Genomic DNA, 17,935 nt, shown 5'->3' on the forward strand with positions numbered 1-17,935 from the left:
TAAACATTTCAGCCATCATAAATAAGCTTGCCATGAAGGGCAAATGAACGGTTCTCATTCCGGAGGAGAAACACTTGAAGCTCAGTAACCTGTAGGTTGTTCTAAGGTGCAGATCCTGTGACCATTGGATGATGGGGTAGGCACACCATTTATTTCTGTGTGACCTAAGATTCATACTCTCAAATGAGAGATTTCCAGCCTTGCAGAGGGAAGTCCTAGGTGTTCAAGTTGACTTTTGGTCAGCACTGCAGCGTGTGAAAGACAGAACTGTCCTATTTTTTTTCTGGTTATTTTATTGAATTACTTAGAAAAACTTAGCCAATTATAAGGAAAGGTTCAGTGTGGATTGACAGATGGCATGCAACACCCCTACTGTATTTCATTTATAAATATGATTGATGTAGAGGTAATTTATTGGTAACCTGTTATTCAAAAAAAAAGTGTTCTGAGTGGTGGGTTAGTAAAAGAAAATTAATATCTGCACGTTAAACTTGCCAACTTTTGAATTAATTGCATGAGAATGACAATCAATTAATAAATGTTAAGCAAACAGCAGAAAATCAGTGAATTAAAAATTACTAAATTGATTCCAATGCAGATAAAGCAAGAGTCTTCCATAATTCTGTGGTGTAGATTCAAGAACACGAACCTTGTCTCATCAGTTTTTCCTCCCCATTTATCCATGTTTAGCATTTAAAACAATGGTGGTTTATTATGATTTTTACAAATAAATTGCTATCTATAATCTAGCTTGCTGCATTAAGTGGATTATAGAAACAAATCATAGATAGTGGTCCATTTGTAGCTGTCAAGGAGAAGGTCAGAGCTTTGCAAAGACCATCCATCTCCAAGTGGATAAAAGATTTTTCTTCAAGGAGAAATCTTATCCCTCGTATGGATGGACTTTGTCTACTAACGGCAGTACATGTGGCTGCTCCTCTGGAAGCGCTGTCATGGTGTGCCCCAGCCTTCTCCTGCAGTCCAAGTCTCTGTAAAGCCACTTTTGGGCTCAGAGTTTGCAGTTTCAATGCTGCTTTCTTTATCAGGACCAGGACCATGTGAAGTGTATTTAAAACTGTTCAAATTAACACTGAGGTCAGAGAACTACTGACATTAGATCTTGGCAGACGTACCAGAAGATTTTGCCTCCTCTCTTACGATCATTCCTTTTCATCATCTGGATGTGGAAGCATTACTATTCACCTGCAGAAGCTGTTCTGAAATTTGCAGTCATAATTTTTATAAAATCAGCTCATATTCCTTACTGTCTATTTTCCCCTTTATACTGAAAATTTTTTATTTAGATTTGTATAAGTGTCATTGATGTGAGGAAAGTGAAAGCATATTAGTAATTATGGAAATTAATCTTTTTTGTCTATCTCCGCTTTTGCTTTTGTCACAGTTGTGCTATTCTGCAGGAAAGCTCACACATTCTGTTGTCCAGGATCTTTGGGTAGACCTTGTGTGCTGTATACAGCCAGCAAAAAATTGGGCCATGCTAGGGGAAAGAATACAAGCATTAAAATAAACAAAACAATTGCTTTTCGCTGTAGGAGCATACACCAGACACCATTAGCATAAACAGAGGAACCTTAGCATTAAAGACATTCAAATAATAGTCCTCAGCCTTCTCCATTGTGTGTCCCTGCTTTACTATGTGCAAAACTCAGATCTTTCTACCCATTTAGCCACTAAAGTAGGAAGAGTAAATGTAATTTTTTTTATTAACTTCAGAATGAACTCTGGGGCTCTAACCACAGGTGGAGAGCTTGAGCAGAACATAAACATTCCTGTCTTAATCAAGGCTGACTTGGGAAATCCATTTCTGTCTTTACAGACAACAGCATTTTTCTATATCTTATTCTCTGTGTGTGGGAAAATACATTAATATCAGATATTTTGTTTTATCTAGTCCTTTCTCACTTATCAAGTCCTTGCAGAGAATCACCTAAGGTAATTGTTGGGCTGCTAAGAACTACATCAAACAAAACAGTAGGGGAAAAAAAAACCTAAAAGAACCTCTTTATTTCTCCCTGCAAAGAAAGAAATAAACTACATCTGAGGTATACTTATTTTTAGTTGTCATTAGTGCAACAAGATTTGGTTGCCCTGACATACAGAGCTGAAACTAACTTTTTTAAAAAACATTTTCACCCTTTCTGTTGCAGAATGATGCAGCCATTTTCCACCATCTCCCAATATTCTGATAAACTGCATTGGAACCAATACAACAAAAGTCCTTTTTTAAGTTTAAATTTCACTGCTGGCAAAGGCAACAGAATTCTGGAATAGTGAATTTCAAGAGCGTTTGCTCATGGGCAGGGACAACTATTCTTTTACTGGAACCCTGCACACTTCAATAGCTAAATGCTTTCAACTTTTTTTAAACAGTATTAAGGAAAAAATATCCTCAAGGCATTATTTTTAAAGGGAACTTCAAACATTCCATGAAGAAAAAATTGCAACCTATTTGAACACCAAGGGATTTGAAGTGGCAAATCTGTTAAAGTGAACTGATCTTTTGAGTTTCAGGGTTAAATAAGTATTGATCACAAATTAGGGATGCAGGCTACTGAAAATTCTGAGACATTTCAGATTCCTAGCTTGACCAGCAGTAGCCAGATTCTATAAGAAATCATTTATAAATAAGTTAATTATGTTAGCTCGGTTTTAAATTAACTGTGTTTCATTTTTTTCCTCTGATTTCAACAAAATCCATTATAACATTTACAAGAAGTGCAAGAAAATCTCAGATTCTTAATATTTTTTACTACATAGACTTAATACTGCAGTAACACAATATTAAAAATTTTAGAGTTTATATTTTAAAGCAGCTGTGATGCAAACAGATATGCAAGGGTAAATCTGCTCATCTTGAATCCTTCTGCAAATGGTCTGCTCTGGAGGTCATATCAAAGAGATTCTTTTTCCAGCTTAAACCTGTCTTTTCTAAATAGATCTCAACCTGATCTCATTTAATGCATTGATGTCTGGTTTCTAAGTCATTATATTTGCTGTATTACATATCAAAAGGACTCTTGAGAAATTCCCCCGAATTGATAATTCTAATTTCTTATGTATAGCTACTCTATATTCACTCTGAGGACAGCTGTATTGTATGCTAAACCACGAATTGTAAAAATTGATCCCTTTGTATGTAGGTTTGTATTAAATTGAGATACTCTATTTTTTTCCTGTGTGTTGCCACACATGGGTTCCTGGTGTCAGTTTGTATTTGGCTGTTTGAGCATATTAAAGTTTTGCTAGTGCTTATGATGTTCTTGCCAAGAGCGCTCTTGCAGCAATCTGCACTAGAACAGTCTTTGTGCCAATTACTTCAAAAAGTATTCAGTTATAAACCCAATTTTTGTGGCTACTTTTTCAGGTTGCTGTGTGTTGATTTCATTTAGTTTCTTTTTTTTTCCATTTTTTTAATGTTGATCTTCAAATGCTTTTAAGTTTTGCATTATGAAAAGACAATACAGTGTTGATAAAGTTGTTAGTAAGACATCTATTAAAGGTTCAAAGGTATTAAAATTAAACCTAATCATTTAAATTAATAATATTGCATATATTTAAAGGATGCTGTTCAGTGGAAAGTTGAGAGTTCTTATTGCATATGAAAATGAAAACCTTTGCAGTGGCATAAAGCAAAATAACTGAAAAATTATAATTTATAAGTGCTGAACTGAAAAAATATAATTATAAACTCAACACAATATTTCTTGAGTTCATATTATAAAGCTGATTTCAGGAGTGTCAGCTCTACAACATCTTTTGTTTAGAGAAATGCTGCTTGCTAATCCATTGCAATTAATGAAAAATCACAACACAGGAAAGGATGTCCTATCATTAACATATTTTACAATACAAGTGTGCTTTTGAAAGGACAGACTTGATCCTGCAACTTCTACTACTGCAATGTACACCAGTGCAAGACTGGACCTCAGTATTCTGACATGAGAGCCATCATGGCAATAAAGACAGGGATGTGCCCACATACAGCACAGAACACTGTACTATGCTGCACTGAAGAGTAGCTGCTTATCTAGTATCCCAAATTTAAAAACAATGTAAATGTGTCATATAGCAGAATGAAAAAGCCATAAATTTAGGATCTAATAATGTTAATCAAAAGGATCCATAAATACTTGAGGAACCTCTGATCCACAGTTCATTTCCCAGTCTGTTAAGATTCGATAACTCTTGAAAAACATTTGTGCCCTCTTGAAAATGCTTTTTCATTTTGTTTTGTTTTTTGAATGACAGCTTTAGGAGTTGTTTATCACCCAACAGTCTTCCATTATTCTCACAGAGTATTCTTAAGATAGCCTTAGCCTAGCCAATGTAACTTGGGCAATCTCATGTTCTTGTTTTACCTTCACTCTTTTTTGGAGAGTTAGAAAGCTCTCTTTAGTTCATTATCGCTTCTCTTTAGTTCACTATCCAGAGAGAGGTAAGTGGGAGATATACCTTCTGCATCCTGAGGTTGAGAAACAAGCAGTTTGTTGCATGTGTGCTCAAAACAGTAACTTTAGCACAGAAGAGATCTGTTCCCTGTAGTGTACTTGAATTAAATGACTGTGGCTATTGTGCTTGCTGCTGATCTCAACATTCCCCATATGCAATCAATAATATTCTACTCAGGTCATTTTAGGGATTGAGCAAGCGCTTTGAACTGAGCCTGCCACACTGGGTTGTTTCTCACATGATGCTTGTCTTTAAGCACCAATAAGTTTGAGGTCTCATAAGGATACTTTTTTTTAAAAACCCTTAGGATTAGCCTAAATTCTGCCTGTGACTATTTTAAGCAGTAGAATAGCTTTTGAATCTTATTATTTGAGAGAGTGATAACAGAGGAAAGATGGAAAAGCCTAAAGTGTCTCCAAAAAACTAGTATTGACTTTTTAGCAATAAAATACGTCCTGAGACCAAATATGCTGTTTAAATGTAAATACCATTTCCATTTTCAGACTGTCTTTTGCAGGTGTATTTGAAGGGATTTAAAATGTACTTGTAGCTGGGAAAGAGGCTATTGACCTTGAAACTGTGCATGTGTTAGGAATAATGTTCCCCCTCCTTGAAATCCGACTCATATTCTTTGAATGGGTGCTCAAGACCACAGATCTGAACAGTGGTTTCACATGGCATTCATTGCCTAACTCAATCAAGACTGACTGCAAAGCTGTTTTTCAGGAGTCATAGACTATTGCCTTGTCTTACTTTCATCCAGCATGGTTCTGAATGTAACAGTGACAGCTGCACTAAGTACTACTTTTCTTTGTTTGGTGCAGACGATATAATAGGACAAGGTTGGTGTGTAGACACAATGTTCTTTATTAAATGGACTACTGTAGTAAAAAAAAAGACCCAGATATACAGGCTTTTCAGCATACAAGCATTTTTTCAAGGCTAAAACTGAAGTAACAAATTTTTGAGTCAAATAAGTATTGAGAACAATTACTGTAAGTAGACACGTTATTTGGTTATGCTGTCCAAAAGAAAAGATAGATGATGCTTATGAGGTTGGAGATGGTTGATGTTAACAAGGGAAAATGATAACATGGTTATTTCATAGATTAAAAGAGATAGCAAATCTAGCATTGATTCAACGGGAACATACATCCACAAACTTTACTGTACGCAAGGGATGAATCCCATCATGCTCGATGTGTGTGTTAAGCTAAATGTACATGATAGAGACTTGATGTGCTGTGCACAGCAAGTTGGATGCATTTGGGACATGTCAGACTTGCTGCACATGTGGGATGATCCAACATATTACGGTTGTAGTGGCTCATTCCTTTTCAACACCAAAATGTCGTGCTCCAGGGGGTCTCCTGTTAGTAATACTATAGTGGTTATAGAAATGCAGTAAGTGAGAAAGGGATATGGGAGTATTACAGGACCTGCAGACACAAAGCCTTACTGGACCTCTCAGTTCCCAACTACTGCTGAATGATAAATAAAGCAGACACCAATGAGGTCTTCTCCCAAAGCTTTCATGAAGCCTGGGAGAGCAGGCTTTGATCTCAATGAGGATGGGGCTGTGGAACCACAGAAACAAACAATTTTTGATCATGAGAAAACATAAGCAAGTAGGAATGTTGTAGTGATTGCAGTGTGACATGGGCAGGAAAGAAGAGAAATGTGGTAAATAAAGAAATCTATTCTGGAGTTCAGGTTGATAGACATGGTTGTATTTTTATGTCAGAAAAGAAAAAACTTTCAGATGTCATTGTGTAAATTCCCAATGTGACACTGGGCTCTGTTTTCCTCTTAGTCCAGAGGAAACTCTGCTTCCAAATGCTCACTCTTACTTTAGAAATCACCTGAAACCATGTAGGAACTCATTACCTTGCAGAGTGTTAAAACATTTGTCTCGCTGGTGTCACAGACAGGTTTTGAGATGCATGGATGTGTATCAGTGAGTGAAGGAGCACACAACTCTTTGAAAGAAAAATGAGAGAATATGGGTATAGTTTGTAAGATATATCTTTGGCCAATTTCACCAGTTTAAATTGGTTGTGTTTTAAAGATTTAGGTGTTGATTTTGGAAGTATAAAATAACATCTTTGAGAGACCAAAAAAAAAAATATATATAGATATAGATATATACACATATATATATATCCTTCAGAAACAGTTGTTTCTGTAAAGGGGGATAAATGTGTGTGTGAGTTGTTTATAAAATAGCTAAATACCTAGGTGCACACACTAAATATAATTGCATGTTTTTGTATGTGATTGTTTTCTAAAAAATTATTCTACACAATAATTTTAAGACTTCAAATTTAATGTCTCATTAAATGAGCTAGAGGGACAACTTCTGCCAGTGCTGTAGTTTCACACACACAATAAATTGGCATAATCATTTACACAGAGAACAAAAGAAGTAGTTAGAAATTTATTTCAAATTGAAGTTTAAGTTTTGAAGCATGCAGAGACATTTGAAAGGTGAAATTCACCGATTTTTCATGCTTGCAGGTTTTATAGCCTCTGGTAATGCATGTCCGTACTCTGACATCACATGTATGTGAAAAAATGGATGTAATATTTAAATATATCTTTTGACAAATAAAGTATTTCCATCTTCAGAGGTGAGATTTAGCCTTAAAGGATGATCAGCAGGTTCCAGATGTGTTTTTCCATCACTGGGCTTTACTTCCTTAAGTATTGATGGGGGAAGGTTTTATTAATATTAAGGTCTTTGTGATGTGCTTGTTTATAATGAGTAGACATTAGTAGAGCACATCTAAGTGCATATCACTAACAGATGACTAAAGAGAGCATATGGCAGGGAAAAGAAATATATATTTGTCCAACCAGTGTGGCTTGTTAACACTCCCACACTCATAAACTCATGTGTTTACATGTACTTAGAATATTTTGCAAATCCCTTTTCTAATCAGCTAAAAATAAAAGCCAAATAATTTTTTTTCCTATATTGGAGTGTCAGGCAAAGTTGATTTAGATGGTTTTGTTTTAAACAAAGCAATTAAGCAGTACAGAAGATTTTTACAGTATTTGTTTTGATTCAGCATTACATCTTTACAGTATATATGTTATTTCATTTCTCAGTGTTTTTGTTTTGTAAAATGTTTTTTTTCTTCACCCACCTGCCTATCCAAGGTTGTACTACAAGCAATAATGTAGATCAGAATAGCCTAAGCAAAATTCTGATCTCAATCAAGTCACATGCTTTATTTCAACCATAAGACTTCCCTGGGTTTCTATAGTATGAATCATAAAATCATAGTTACACCTACTAATAAACAGTTTGTAAGCAAAGAGATCTCTGGACAGTTAACCCACTCCAGCTCCCAGCAACATAAAGAAGGAGTCTTGTTATTAATTTAATTTAGAAGGTAAATGAAGAAATGATGGGGAAATCTGTCAAGCTCTTGGCATACAAAGGTTCTGATGTTCCTGTGATCAGGAGTATAGCATTCACCCATGTTTTTGTAATAGACAGAGCACAGTATCACTGTCTTCTCTTGCTGTGACATCTAAATGTGCCTGTCTATTCATATGGCATTAGTAGAAAGAAGATAGAATTTAAAGATTGATTAGGACTAACTTTTCAAAAGGAAGCATTTATAAAGGTAACTGCACAGAAGAGCTGCATTTACTTTTTATTTTCAGTAAATTCCTAGCAAATTTTTAATATATATTTACATCTGGAGCCAAGTATTGTCCTTCATAAACAGTTTATTGTTGCAATTTAGCTTCATTGAAGTCATAATACTGCTTTAGGATATGATAGACTAGTGCTGTGGGATTGAATTATAAAGAGATTAATTTTAGCTACGGGAGATAATTGACCCTATAATTCCTATCACCCCTAATCCCAGTTCAAATGAACCAGTGTTAAAAGTGGCAATACTCGCAATATAGACAAGGTCATGACAGTTAGAATTGTTTTTTACTACCAATTAGATTTTCCCACTTGGTGCATTTGACTAATGTTGTCATAGAAAGGTATTTCAGTCATGGAAATACAGTTCCTTTAGAGGCACACAGGCACTGGAACTGATGGGTAGTTTGCTGTACATTTCCCAGTATAGAGAATCAGAATGAAATTGAGTGCTGACCCCTAAGACTTTACTTCATATGGGAATTCAGAACATGTTTTGATCCATGGTGTAATTAGGAACACACTAAATAATTTGAATCTGGAAGCAAGTTCTGTTGAAATTCAGCAACATTAATATATGATGGTCCTACCAGGTTTGGAACTGTCTCTTGGGCAATACTACGTCTGAAGGGTATTTCAGATGAAGAATCAGAAAAAAAGTGAGGTACTGCCTGAATAGAGAGTTGCTCAAAAACAAATCATTTTGATATTTAGCTGCAAATGACATGAAGGTTTAGAAAAATACAAAGAAGATAGATAGATATATATATATATATAGATCTATATAGATATAGATATATATGATATAGCTTAAAAATTCCCTGAAGTGTTTGTGCCAACTTCAAACATATTAGCATAAGGACTCTTACGAAAAAACAACAGAAAAATTATAGTTTTGCATAGCACGTTCAGGATAAGATAAATTTTCACATTTTTACCAGTTATCCATCAGCATTTTTCCAAGCATTTACAGATTTGAGTTTTGCAGTAAGCTGAAACTGCATGATAAAGAGACAGATAATGATAAAAAGGAGATGTATATGCAAGCCTAGCTCAAAGGAGCAAAATATACTATTACTGCCCCTCCTGTGAAGTTAATCCTATTTCTTTTAGCTATTTCTTCATTAGTTAATGAGGTTTTAAGAAAAATAAATAATTAAAGTGGATTTGAAATGCTGTTTTTGCATCTTTGCCTTTAGGAGCTTTTTTTAAATATTCATAGAATAGTTTTCCCTTGAAAGGTGCATTAAGTGTGAGTTTAGGCAATAGTTACTTTATACATGGGTGGTCAGAAACCGGTAACTGAAATGGCCATACACAGCAGCTAATCACTTTCTTCATTCAGATTCACCACACTGGTTAGGCTTGAAATAGTGGTGAGAGGAGATGTTTCAATGATTAGGTTAAAAAAAAGAAACAAATTTCAAGTCTTACATCACAGAGCTACTAGCATGAATTGGATTTGAATTTGGAAGCACTTTGTGATTTGCAGTCTTAAAAATGACAACTTTTCTTCTCTCTCAGTTTCTATTATCAACTCAGATCAGAAGTAAAGACGGGAGATGAGCATCAGTACACTTATTACCCATTTTTGTCACCTCCTCTTGTGACCCAGGGATCAACCAACTTCTCTGTTGACCTCTGGGTAGGGAGTCTGGGATGACAGAAAAAGGGGCCCTCATCTCCTGGAGGTGTTCTCTTAATGTTGATGTTGTACCACATTCTGAGGATGAAAATCTGTGGCAGCCGACAACTGCCAGTTCTTATGCCTCTCTTATCCATGAGTACAGGAGCTCAGTTTGCATTTTCATTTCAATTTGCTGTATTTATATTATTTTACTGGATAAAACAACCCCTTTATTTATACACCGAACTCCTGAAGGACTGAAACTGGAAGTGGTAAATAATTCGTTTCCCAGAGTCTCAGTTTTCTATTTCAGGCAGCATTCTTAGAAGGGGGATGTAGTTCTTATGGGTGCTATTGGATCTCACCATCTTCTGGTATTATCTTGTGTGTTTGGAAGAAAACCACCACCCCCAGAGCTCTCCATACTTGCCTAGTGCACTAGGCAAAGGCATTACATGTCTACCAACTCTTTAAATGTTTTACTGTGGATGTAGAAAGACTCTCCTGCACCTGATCTCAGAGATCACCTGTAGGCTCTTACTTCTCAATTTGCCAATCACAAAGTAGAAATTCAAGGCAGTGAACAGTGTTTCCATGGTGTAGGTGACTATCAACTCAGTGAAATCCATTATGTTTCAAAACTGCTGGTCTTTCTTGTGTCATATTCAATTTCCAAATATTATAAAATAGTTACTTTATTAATTTCCAGCTTCATTGTTTCAGTTTTATCCCACTCTCTTTTTTGTTGAATTTCTACTTCATTGTTGTTGTCTTCTTTCTTTGTGTAACAGCCACCACAGCAAAAATCAACACCACAGCAGGTCTTAGGTTTTTATTTGATGAATGTGAAGCATTTGCCTGTTCTGTTCTTTTTGCCATGTGGACATATAGGGCATGTTGACAGCCAATATTAATAAGCTTAACAATGATACTGGCAGTTACTTAGTACAATTTTAGACAGTGTTAAGTGATCTGTAGGGAACAGTAAAGCTATCCTCTAAAATCACAGTTGCACTCAGAAATCACTGGTATTTTTATTGTTTTGTTTTTCAGGTGATTCATATAACAGGCCGGTTACGTCTGCGAGTATCACTGTCACACGGACGGACGGTGCCCAGCCAAATCATGGGACTTGTTGTCGTTGCTCATGCTTTGCCACCTCCTACAATTAATGAAGTCAGGATTGACTGCCACATGTTTGTCACTCGTGTGAATATGGACCTCAATATCATTTACTGTGAAAATAGGTATGGCCTTTAGATCCTTTTCTTCTTTGTTTTAGTTGAGTGTATTCTTTGTTCCGTGGGGTTGGCAAGAAGTTCTGAAATTTTTGGCTTTTGTAATGTCATCCTGGTGTTGTAGCAGAGCATTGAATTCATTCTCATCATTGCTACCTTCATTTTCATTACATTCTTAGAAGATAAAGGTAAATTTAAAACTGTAATTTGCAGGATGTCTTCTGGAATAGGGGAAGAAGATACACCAGGAAATATTCCTCTAAGCTTTCACTGCTTTTTACAATTTTTCACCGTCCCTCTCACAGGCAAGATTTGGGACTAGACAGACGTTGGTCTGACCTGTATGCTTGTCCTTATGCTCCTCCATCCTCCCCTCCACAAGTTTTTCTGTCTGAAGTTTTAAAGTTTTCCATTTTTGAACTAATTTGCAGATTACAGCTATCATGCTCAGTGTTTAATGGAACAGAAGCACAGATGGCCTAGATAGTAGGCTAGAGAGGTGGGATCTGTTGCAGTTAGAGGTGGGAAAACTGTAGAATAAAATTGGTTAAGGGCAAACTGGGAAAGACAGCAGTGAAATGGGAACAGGTGATGAAGAGTTGGTTGGGGGGGGCTCTGTTCTATGTGATAGTGACAAGTGATCTGGGAAGGTGAAAGAGAGGGTTTAAATTCAGCTCCTGCTCCCTGGGGGCTGGGTGCCTGTGGCACTGGGGGCTCAGTGTGGCAACCTGTGAGGGCAGGGCATGGCACTAGGGCCCATCCCACCATCCCAGAGGGGAGCTGGGTACCTGGGGGCATTGGGCATCTCCTGGGGGCAGGCAGTGGAGTGGTCTGGGGTTGGGCCAGGGGGGCCGATGGCCAGGCAGGGCTGTGGGGAGCTGGGCACTGACAGGGGCTGCCATGGGGGTCTGGGCTGTGGGTGGGCTGGGGGAAGATCTGGAGAGCAGAGGAGCTGATCAAGACCATTAAAACCTCGGAGTCCTGATTTTGAAAAAGCAAAATATAATCTAAGGAATAGGTATTCAGAGTGAAAATATCTGAGAAGGAAATTACATGTAGTAAGTTTGAGTGCATTGATGGAAATCTGAGATATGGGGAAAAGGTTGGAAAGGAAGAAGGAAGGTAATGCAGCCAAAAGAAATTTTGTGAAGGGGACATCATCAAAAAGTGGAAGAAACAAGGTGGCTACTGCAAGCTTTTCTTGTGACAGCAACAATGTCATATTAGAAATTGAGTGGATGCACTCTGATATGAGCAATCATAATTGTTCAGTTATAGTGGGATACCTGTGATCAGGATAGCACATCAATATAAACTTTTATTAAAAAGGATAAACTCAACTGTTTTGTTGAATCAGGTTCTTAACTTAAAATAATCTTGGATTTCAATTATGAGGTTGTCTTTGCTGCCACACTGCTGCACCGCTGCAATACTTTTTTTAAGATAATATTACTTGACTGTTAGACAGAACATTTCATCTACACTTCCAAAGCCTTTTCTAAAAGTGACTGTATTATTCTCATTTTTAAGCTTGGAAACCTGCTTCATGGAAAGTGTTTTGCACAAGGTCACAGAAAAAATGGACAACGATATTAAAGCTTGGGCTTTTTGCCTGAGACTCTAGCCAGTGAGTATCCAGATGCTGTATAATCTGGCAGCTGGCAAAAGAGCTTTGGGGGTTAGGAATAGGATCTAGAACAAAACTGTTCCCTAAGTCTTTGATGTCACTGTGACCTACCTAGGTAGTAATGGAAAGCTGCTACCACTGCAGAGTTTTTCAAAGGCCTCTGTGAAGTGAGTTGCTGGTATCTATCCAGTTCCTAATGAACAAATTCCCTTTTAACAAAATCACCTGCACTTACTGCTGCCTTTATTGGCAACCTCCATAAAAAAAGCCAGGAATCAAATAGATGTGAAAAACGAACTGTTCCATCAGGTCAAGAATGATACGAACTTTTAGTCCAAATTAGGAAGATTTATGCTTTCTCTGCTGTGAGTGTGGCATTTTTATGAGCCCTAAATTGTATATGTGGGTTTTTTTTTAATTAAACATTTTTCTCAAACCTTCCCTTTATATTCATGTAGCAATAAAATTTTCAAATGGCTGAGAAAGACATCTGAAAACTGTAAAATTCATCAGGTGAGGTGCACTGATTGGTAATTACGTAGGAAGGGCTGACAAGACATGGTAAACTGTGGGAAGATAGCAAGAAACTGTTGAGTTTATTAATGCTTTTCAATTTTTAAGCTGAAAGCAACATTATAAAGCAACTTTTCCTTGTTTGTGATGGATTTTATCTCATGGTAATACAGAACGCATATGGTGATACTTGAATGTATGCTACAATAATTCCACTTTAAGCCCCTGTGTCATTGTCAAAAAGCTGTTAAAAATATATTATAAAAGTAGTTTCAAATAGTAGAAATACTATTGCCAGTGCTGGGAGGTGAATGTGATCTCACTGATGCAGAAGAATTTCCATTCTAAAATGAAATAAGAATGACAGGACTTGGATTTTATAGGAGCTACAGTGCAGAATATGACTGTAAAAAGTGGAGAAATGAGTAAAAAAAAAAAAAAAAAAAAAACCAACCCAGAAGATGGGAAGGAATTAACAGAACATCTGATTGAAGCTGTCAGATTAATTATCTGGGTGTTTGCCAAGTCTGTTCTCTGAGTCAGGGACGTTGGGATCTCTCTTCTGGGATTATAGAAAAGGAGATAAGTATCCCACCCTGAATATATGAGCTTGACTCCTGGCACTTGCGGGCAGCTACAAAATTCTTTGCGGTGCCACAGTAAAGCAAGCACAACATTGATGAAAACAGAGAAAAATGGATCCATGCTGGGCAGGCTGTAAGCACTATTTATGGAGCAATGGGGAGTTACTGGCAGCTGCAGGGAGTATGGAGCAGAAGCCATGCCACTTAACTGAAATGAATGCTCACAGTGGACCATTGGATCAGCAGGGGTGAGATCAATAGTACTCCTACTTTTCCAAGTGGTTGCCTGCTTGAAACAGCAGTGAGCAGGAATGACATTACTCAAGTCTTTGGGTGCATCTTGTTACTTTCCTCAGAATGAAGAGATCTCCTTCATAATCCTGGACTCAGTGCACAAACTAGCCAGGCATTAGCTTTCCTCTGAGATAAGATCTGTTAGCTATTTCTAAAAATTAATATTTTTCTTTGAGAGTGTAAAATATGGATGTAAAATTTTGTTGCCTAAACATGGTATGTTAATCTGTGTCTATTTTGCATATGTAGGATTTGTGTCATCTAAGATTCACCATCTAAGATAATGTGGGATTTCTTTATTAGTCAGTGGAGTGAGAAAAGCACCTGCAGAGGAAAAATCATCTCAGATGGTGATAAATAACTAAAAGCAAAATGAGAGTGCTGCTAGAGTGCATGATCAGTCTGTGTGTTTTCAACTGTTAAGGATTGAAGACCGTTTGGAAAGAGACAATTGCCAGTTTAATGTGGACTGTAATACCACAACTGCTAATATGTGCCCAAAAAGAAATAAGCACATGGCAGAGGTTTGGCTTGTTGGCCATGACAGTGGTTGTCAGTAGATCTTTCAGATATACAGAAGCAGTCTTGTGTAGCAAACCTCAAGCTTACAAACGTGCACAATTTCAGCAAAGACAGCAAAGCACTGTACCATATACCTACCTTTAAATTTCAGTCATGCTAACAGTCCTGTAATTCAGTGGAACCATTGATCTACTCAAACACAAGCCTATGCATATGTTTTACAGGACCACAGGATAGTGGCCTGCCTAGAGATTGCCCCTTTCTACTAGGCTGGCAGGTTGGATTTCCTCTCCCTGGTCTTATCATACAATGTACCACAATCATTGCACATTATTTAAAACCCTAAAAAAAGTATTCTATGTCTAGAAAACAGACATAGTTTCAAACACTTACTTGAGCAGGACATTTTCCAATTTTCTTTTTAATTTCTGTCGTGTATTTAAGGAGGTTGACACCTTGACTCCCCACAATACGAGTTTACACATACAGACACAGACACAAGTGCACAGACACACACACACACAAGGGTCTGCAGAATAGATTTTAAAGTTTCTGTGTGCAATAAACAACAAAGTCCCAGTTGAAAGGGCCCAGAGTGAAAGCTGAGCTCCCAAATGAATTAGACTAAAAAAGATAACACCCCGAGGCATCTGTGTGTCTCAGCATTTAAATTATATCCCTTGAAATATGAGTTTGGACTTGGTGCCAAGAAATGGTTGAAGAGCTTTTTCATGAATATACCCAATAGAAGACCAATCTGTTGAAATGAAATGTGTCTCTAATCATTTGGTATAAACATAACATGTTTCTACTTTATTATGTAACCTTGAATCATCTTAGTCTTTTAATGAGGATTTTGGATTGTCACTAATGCTTTACAATTTCATGGAATTATAGTGTCCTGGTGTTATGCTACATGGAGAATATGCACTAGAATTTAATTTTCCACTTAGTTAAATAGATAAAATAATTTCTAGGTTTCTTTTAAAAGATTTTTTTTCCTCTAAGGCCTTGTGTCATTTGTACAGACATTCCATTCAAATGATATAATGCTGAAAAAACTTTTTAGCAGATTTAACTTTCTGAGTCATTTGACAATTCTTTTGTTCTTTTCTTTCTTGAATTATAGGCTTTATGTTCTTTTTCCTTTTTAGGATTAGTGATTACATGGATCTGACCCCTGTAGATATTGTAGGAAAGAGATGTTACCACTTCATTCATGCTGAAGATGTGGAAGGCATTAGACATAGTCACTTAGACTGTAAGTACTTCCATTTTTGTCAAATTATCTGGTACAACAGCTGATTGCTCCTAAACTATTATTTATGTTCCACAACTGGGATCTTCATCTTACACCTGCTTTTTTTTTTTTTTTTTTGCCAGAGGTTTTCATAGAGGATGGTTTAAATGTAATTCTTTGTGTGATTTATTTTCAAGTCTTTCTATAGACATATTAGACCATTTATATATGTGGAAATAAAGCATTATACTTGTATTACTTGAATTTCCAGCAGCTGTTAATTTACATGTGCTATGCATTATTTTAATCCTTAAAGAGGCATTGCTTACATGAGAAACTCCCTCCCTGGCACATAATAGGAACTCCTTCTCTTTGAGGATTTTGGGTATTTCTGAGTCATAACATGGAGGACAAAAAACTGCAGCATAATTGGGATTTCACCAGGTTTTTTCATAGAGAACTGAGTTACAGCCCTACTAGTGCTTTAACCACCCCATCATGTGTTAATATCTAAATGGCCCCATCCTTACTGCATCTAAGTCCCTGTTATATGCACACTGGTAGTATCTGATTAGGATAAGGGTAACAGAAGTACAAAAATGTTGCAAGAGACAAACCTTGCTAGAGAACATGTGCAGTCTCTGTGTATGGGGGAAGGGAGGTTCAGCATGATTCCTTGTAATTAAACTCTTTGTATTCCTCTTACTAAAAGCCATAGGGCCTAATTCTTTTCTTGTTGAGATCTGTTGACTTCAGTGATGGGGCTCCTGATTTACCCTTGTGCAAAAAAAGACTTATGCCCATAATCTCTAATTTATCTGTGCCTGCAGTGAAGCCAGATAATTCTTTGGAAGTTTCAGTGACTGACTGCATTTATGATTGACTTTGGTGCTTTTCTTAATGCAGAAGACGATCTGCAAACTGCTTCTTAAATTCAGAGTCACAGATTTGAATAACTCTGCTCCCCCTGCATCATGTCCTGCTAACATTTCCTAATAAAAGGGCAGCAGCCCAAATGCAGCCACATTTAATTAGATTTTACAAAACCAGATGACTACACTAGAAGGCAGAAAAAAATGTTTCATCCCAAATTACCTTTCATGATCTGCAAGGGAAGATAGGAGGATAACTCTGACCGGAAAGCAGGAGAATAGGGACAGCTTCTATTACAACATATGACAGCCAACAGCAGTATTAGGCTGTGTAAAGATTTCAGAAGTTTCTGGAATGTAAAAAGTGTTTGGCATAAAATCAAGTTAGATATATTTCTGCAGAAAAAAGTAAAATCAACTATCCAAAGGGATAAACAAAATAATTTTGTGTCATTTAAATTTTAAGCATTTAATATCCAGGAGAATATATCAGTTGCTGAGAAATGAAGGAACAAATTCAGAAACTCAAATTCTTGGTGCTCTTGAAACTGGAAGTCAAAAATGACAAGTTGCACTTTCACTGCACTATCTGACCAAGGAAATAAAAGATATTTATGACTCAGATTTACCATACCACCTGGCATAGATGAACATCCCATTTGAAAAAGACCTTAATCTTCTGAATGACCACTTCTCTCTCAAATAGGATATGTTTTATGAAACATTCATCTTCAGAAAAATTCAAGATCTATGCAGAGAGTATGAGTGCAGCGTGGTCCAGTATATAAGCACTGGACTAGGACTCAGGAGACCCTGAAGACAAGAATGACTTCAAGAAAATCATTTCAACTTACTGTATTCCTGCTCTCACTGTATGTCCAGTTTAGCTGATTGGGTTGCAATCTTTACAAACACAGGGATTTCTCCCGCTATCAACATCCAGCATAGCAGGGCTCACAGATTTGGCTGTGTGGCTATAGCATAATTATTCTTGCTAAGCTAGTTGGTTTTTTCAATAGACAGAGCTGGTTGCATCTTTTATGTATATTTGTTTTCTTGCCTTGTGGGAACAAGATGCTCATAGAATCATTTAGGTTGGAAGGAACTCTGGGATATCATCTAGTTCCACCTAATACTCTATACAGGATCAATACTAATTTGAATCAAATTTTTTAGCACTTTGTCTAGTTGATGTTGAAAAACTTCAGATTCTCCACAACTTCTCTGAGTAACATTATCTCTGATATTCCAATTGTCTTAATAAGTGTCAGTTATCCTCAC

The 17,935-nt window shown here is 36.8% G+C and overlaps 1 protein-coding gene across 1 annotated transcript in view; it reads left to right on the forward strand.

Annotated features, from left to right (window-relative positions):
- NPAS3 (neuronal PAS domain protein 3) overlaps positions 1 to 17,935 on the forward strand; it is a 595,500-nt gene that overhangs the window by 553,513 nt on the left and 24,052 nt on the right. The window contains exons 7-8 of the mRNA XM_041484137.1: positions 10,818 to 11,011; positions 15,697 to 15,803. Of these exons, the coding sequence (XP_041340071.1) occupies positions 10,818 to 11,011; positions 15,697 to 15,803 (301 nt within the window). The remainder of the gene's footprint in view (positions 1 to 10,817; positions 11,012 to 15,696; positions 15,804 to 17,935) is intronic.

The sequence above is a fragment of the Pyrgilauda ruficollis genome, unplaced genomic scaffold, assembly GCF_017590135.1.
Source record: "Pyrgilauda ruficollis isolate IOZ18807 unplaced genomic scaffold, ASM1759013v1 scaffold63, whole genome shotgun sequence".
In the NCBI taxonomy this organism is placed as follows: domain Eukaryota; kingdom Metazoa; phylum Chordata; class Aves; order Passeriformes; family Passeridae; genus Pyrgilauda; species Pyrgilauda ruficollis.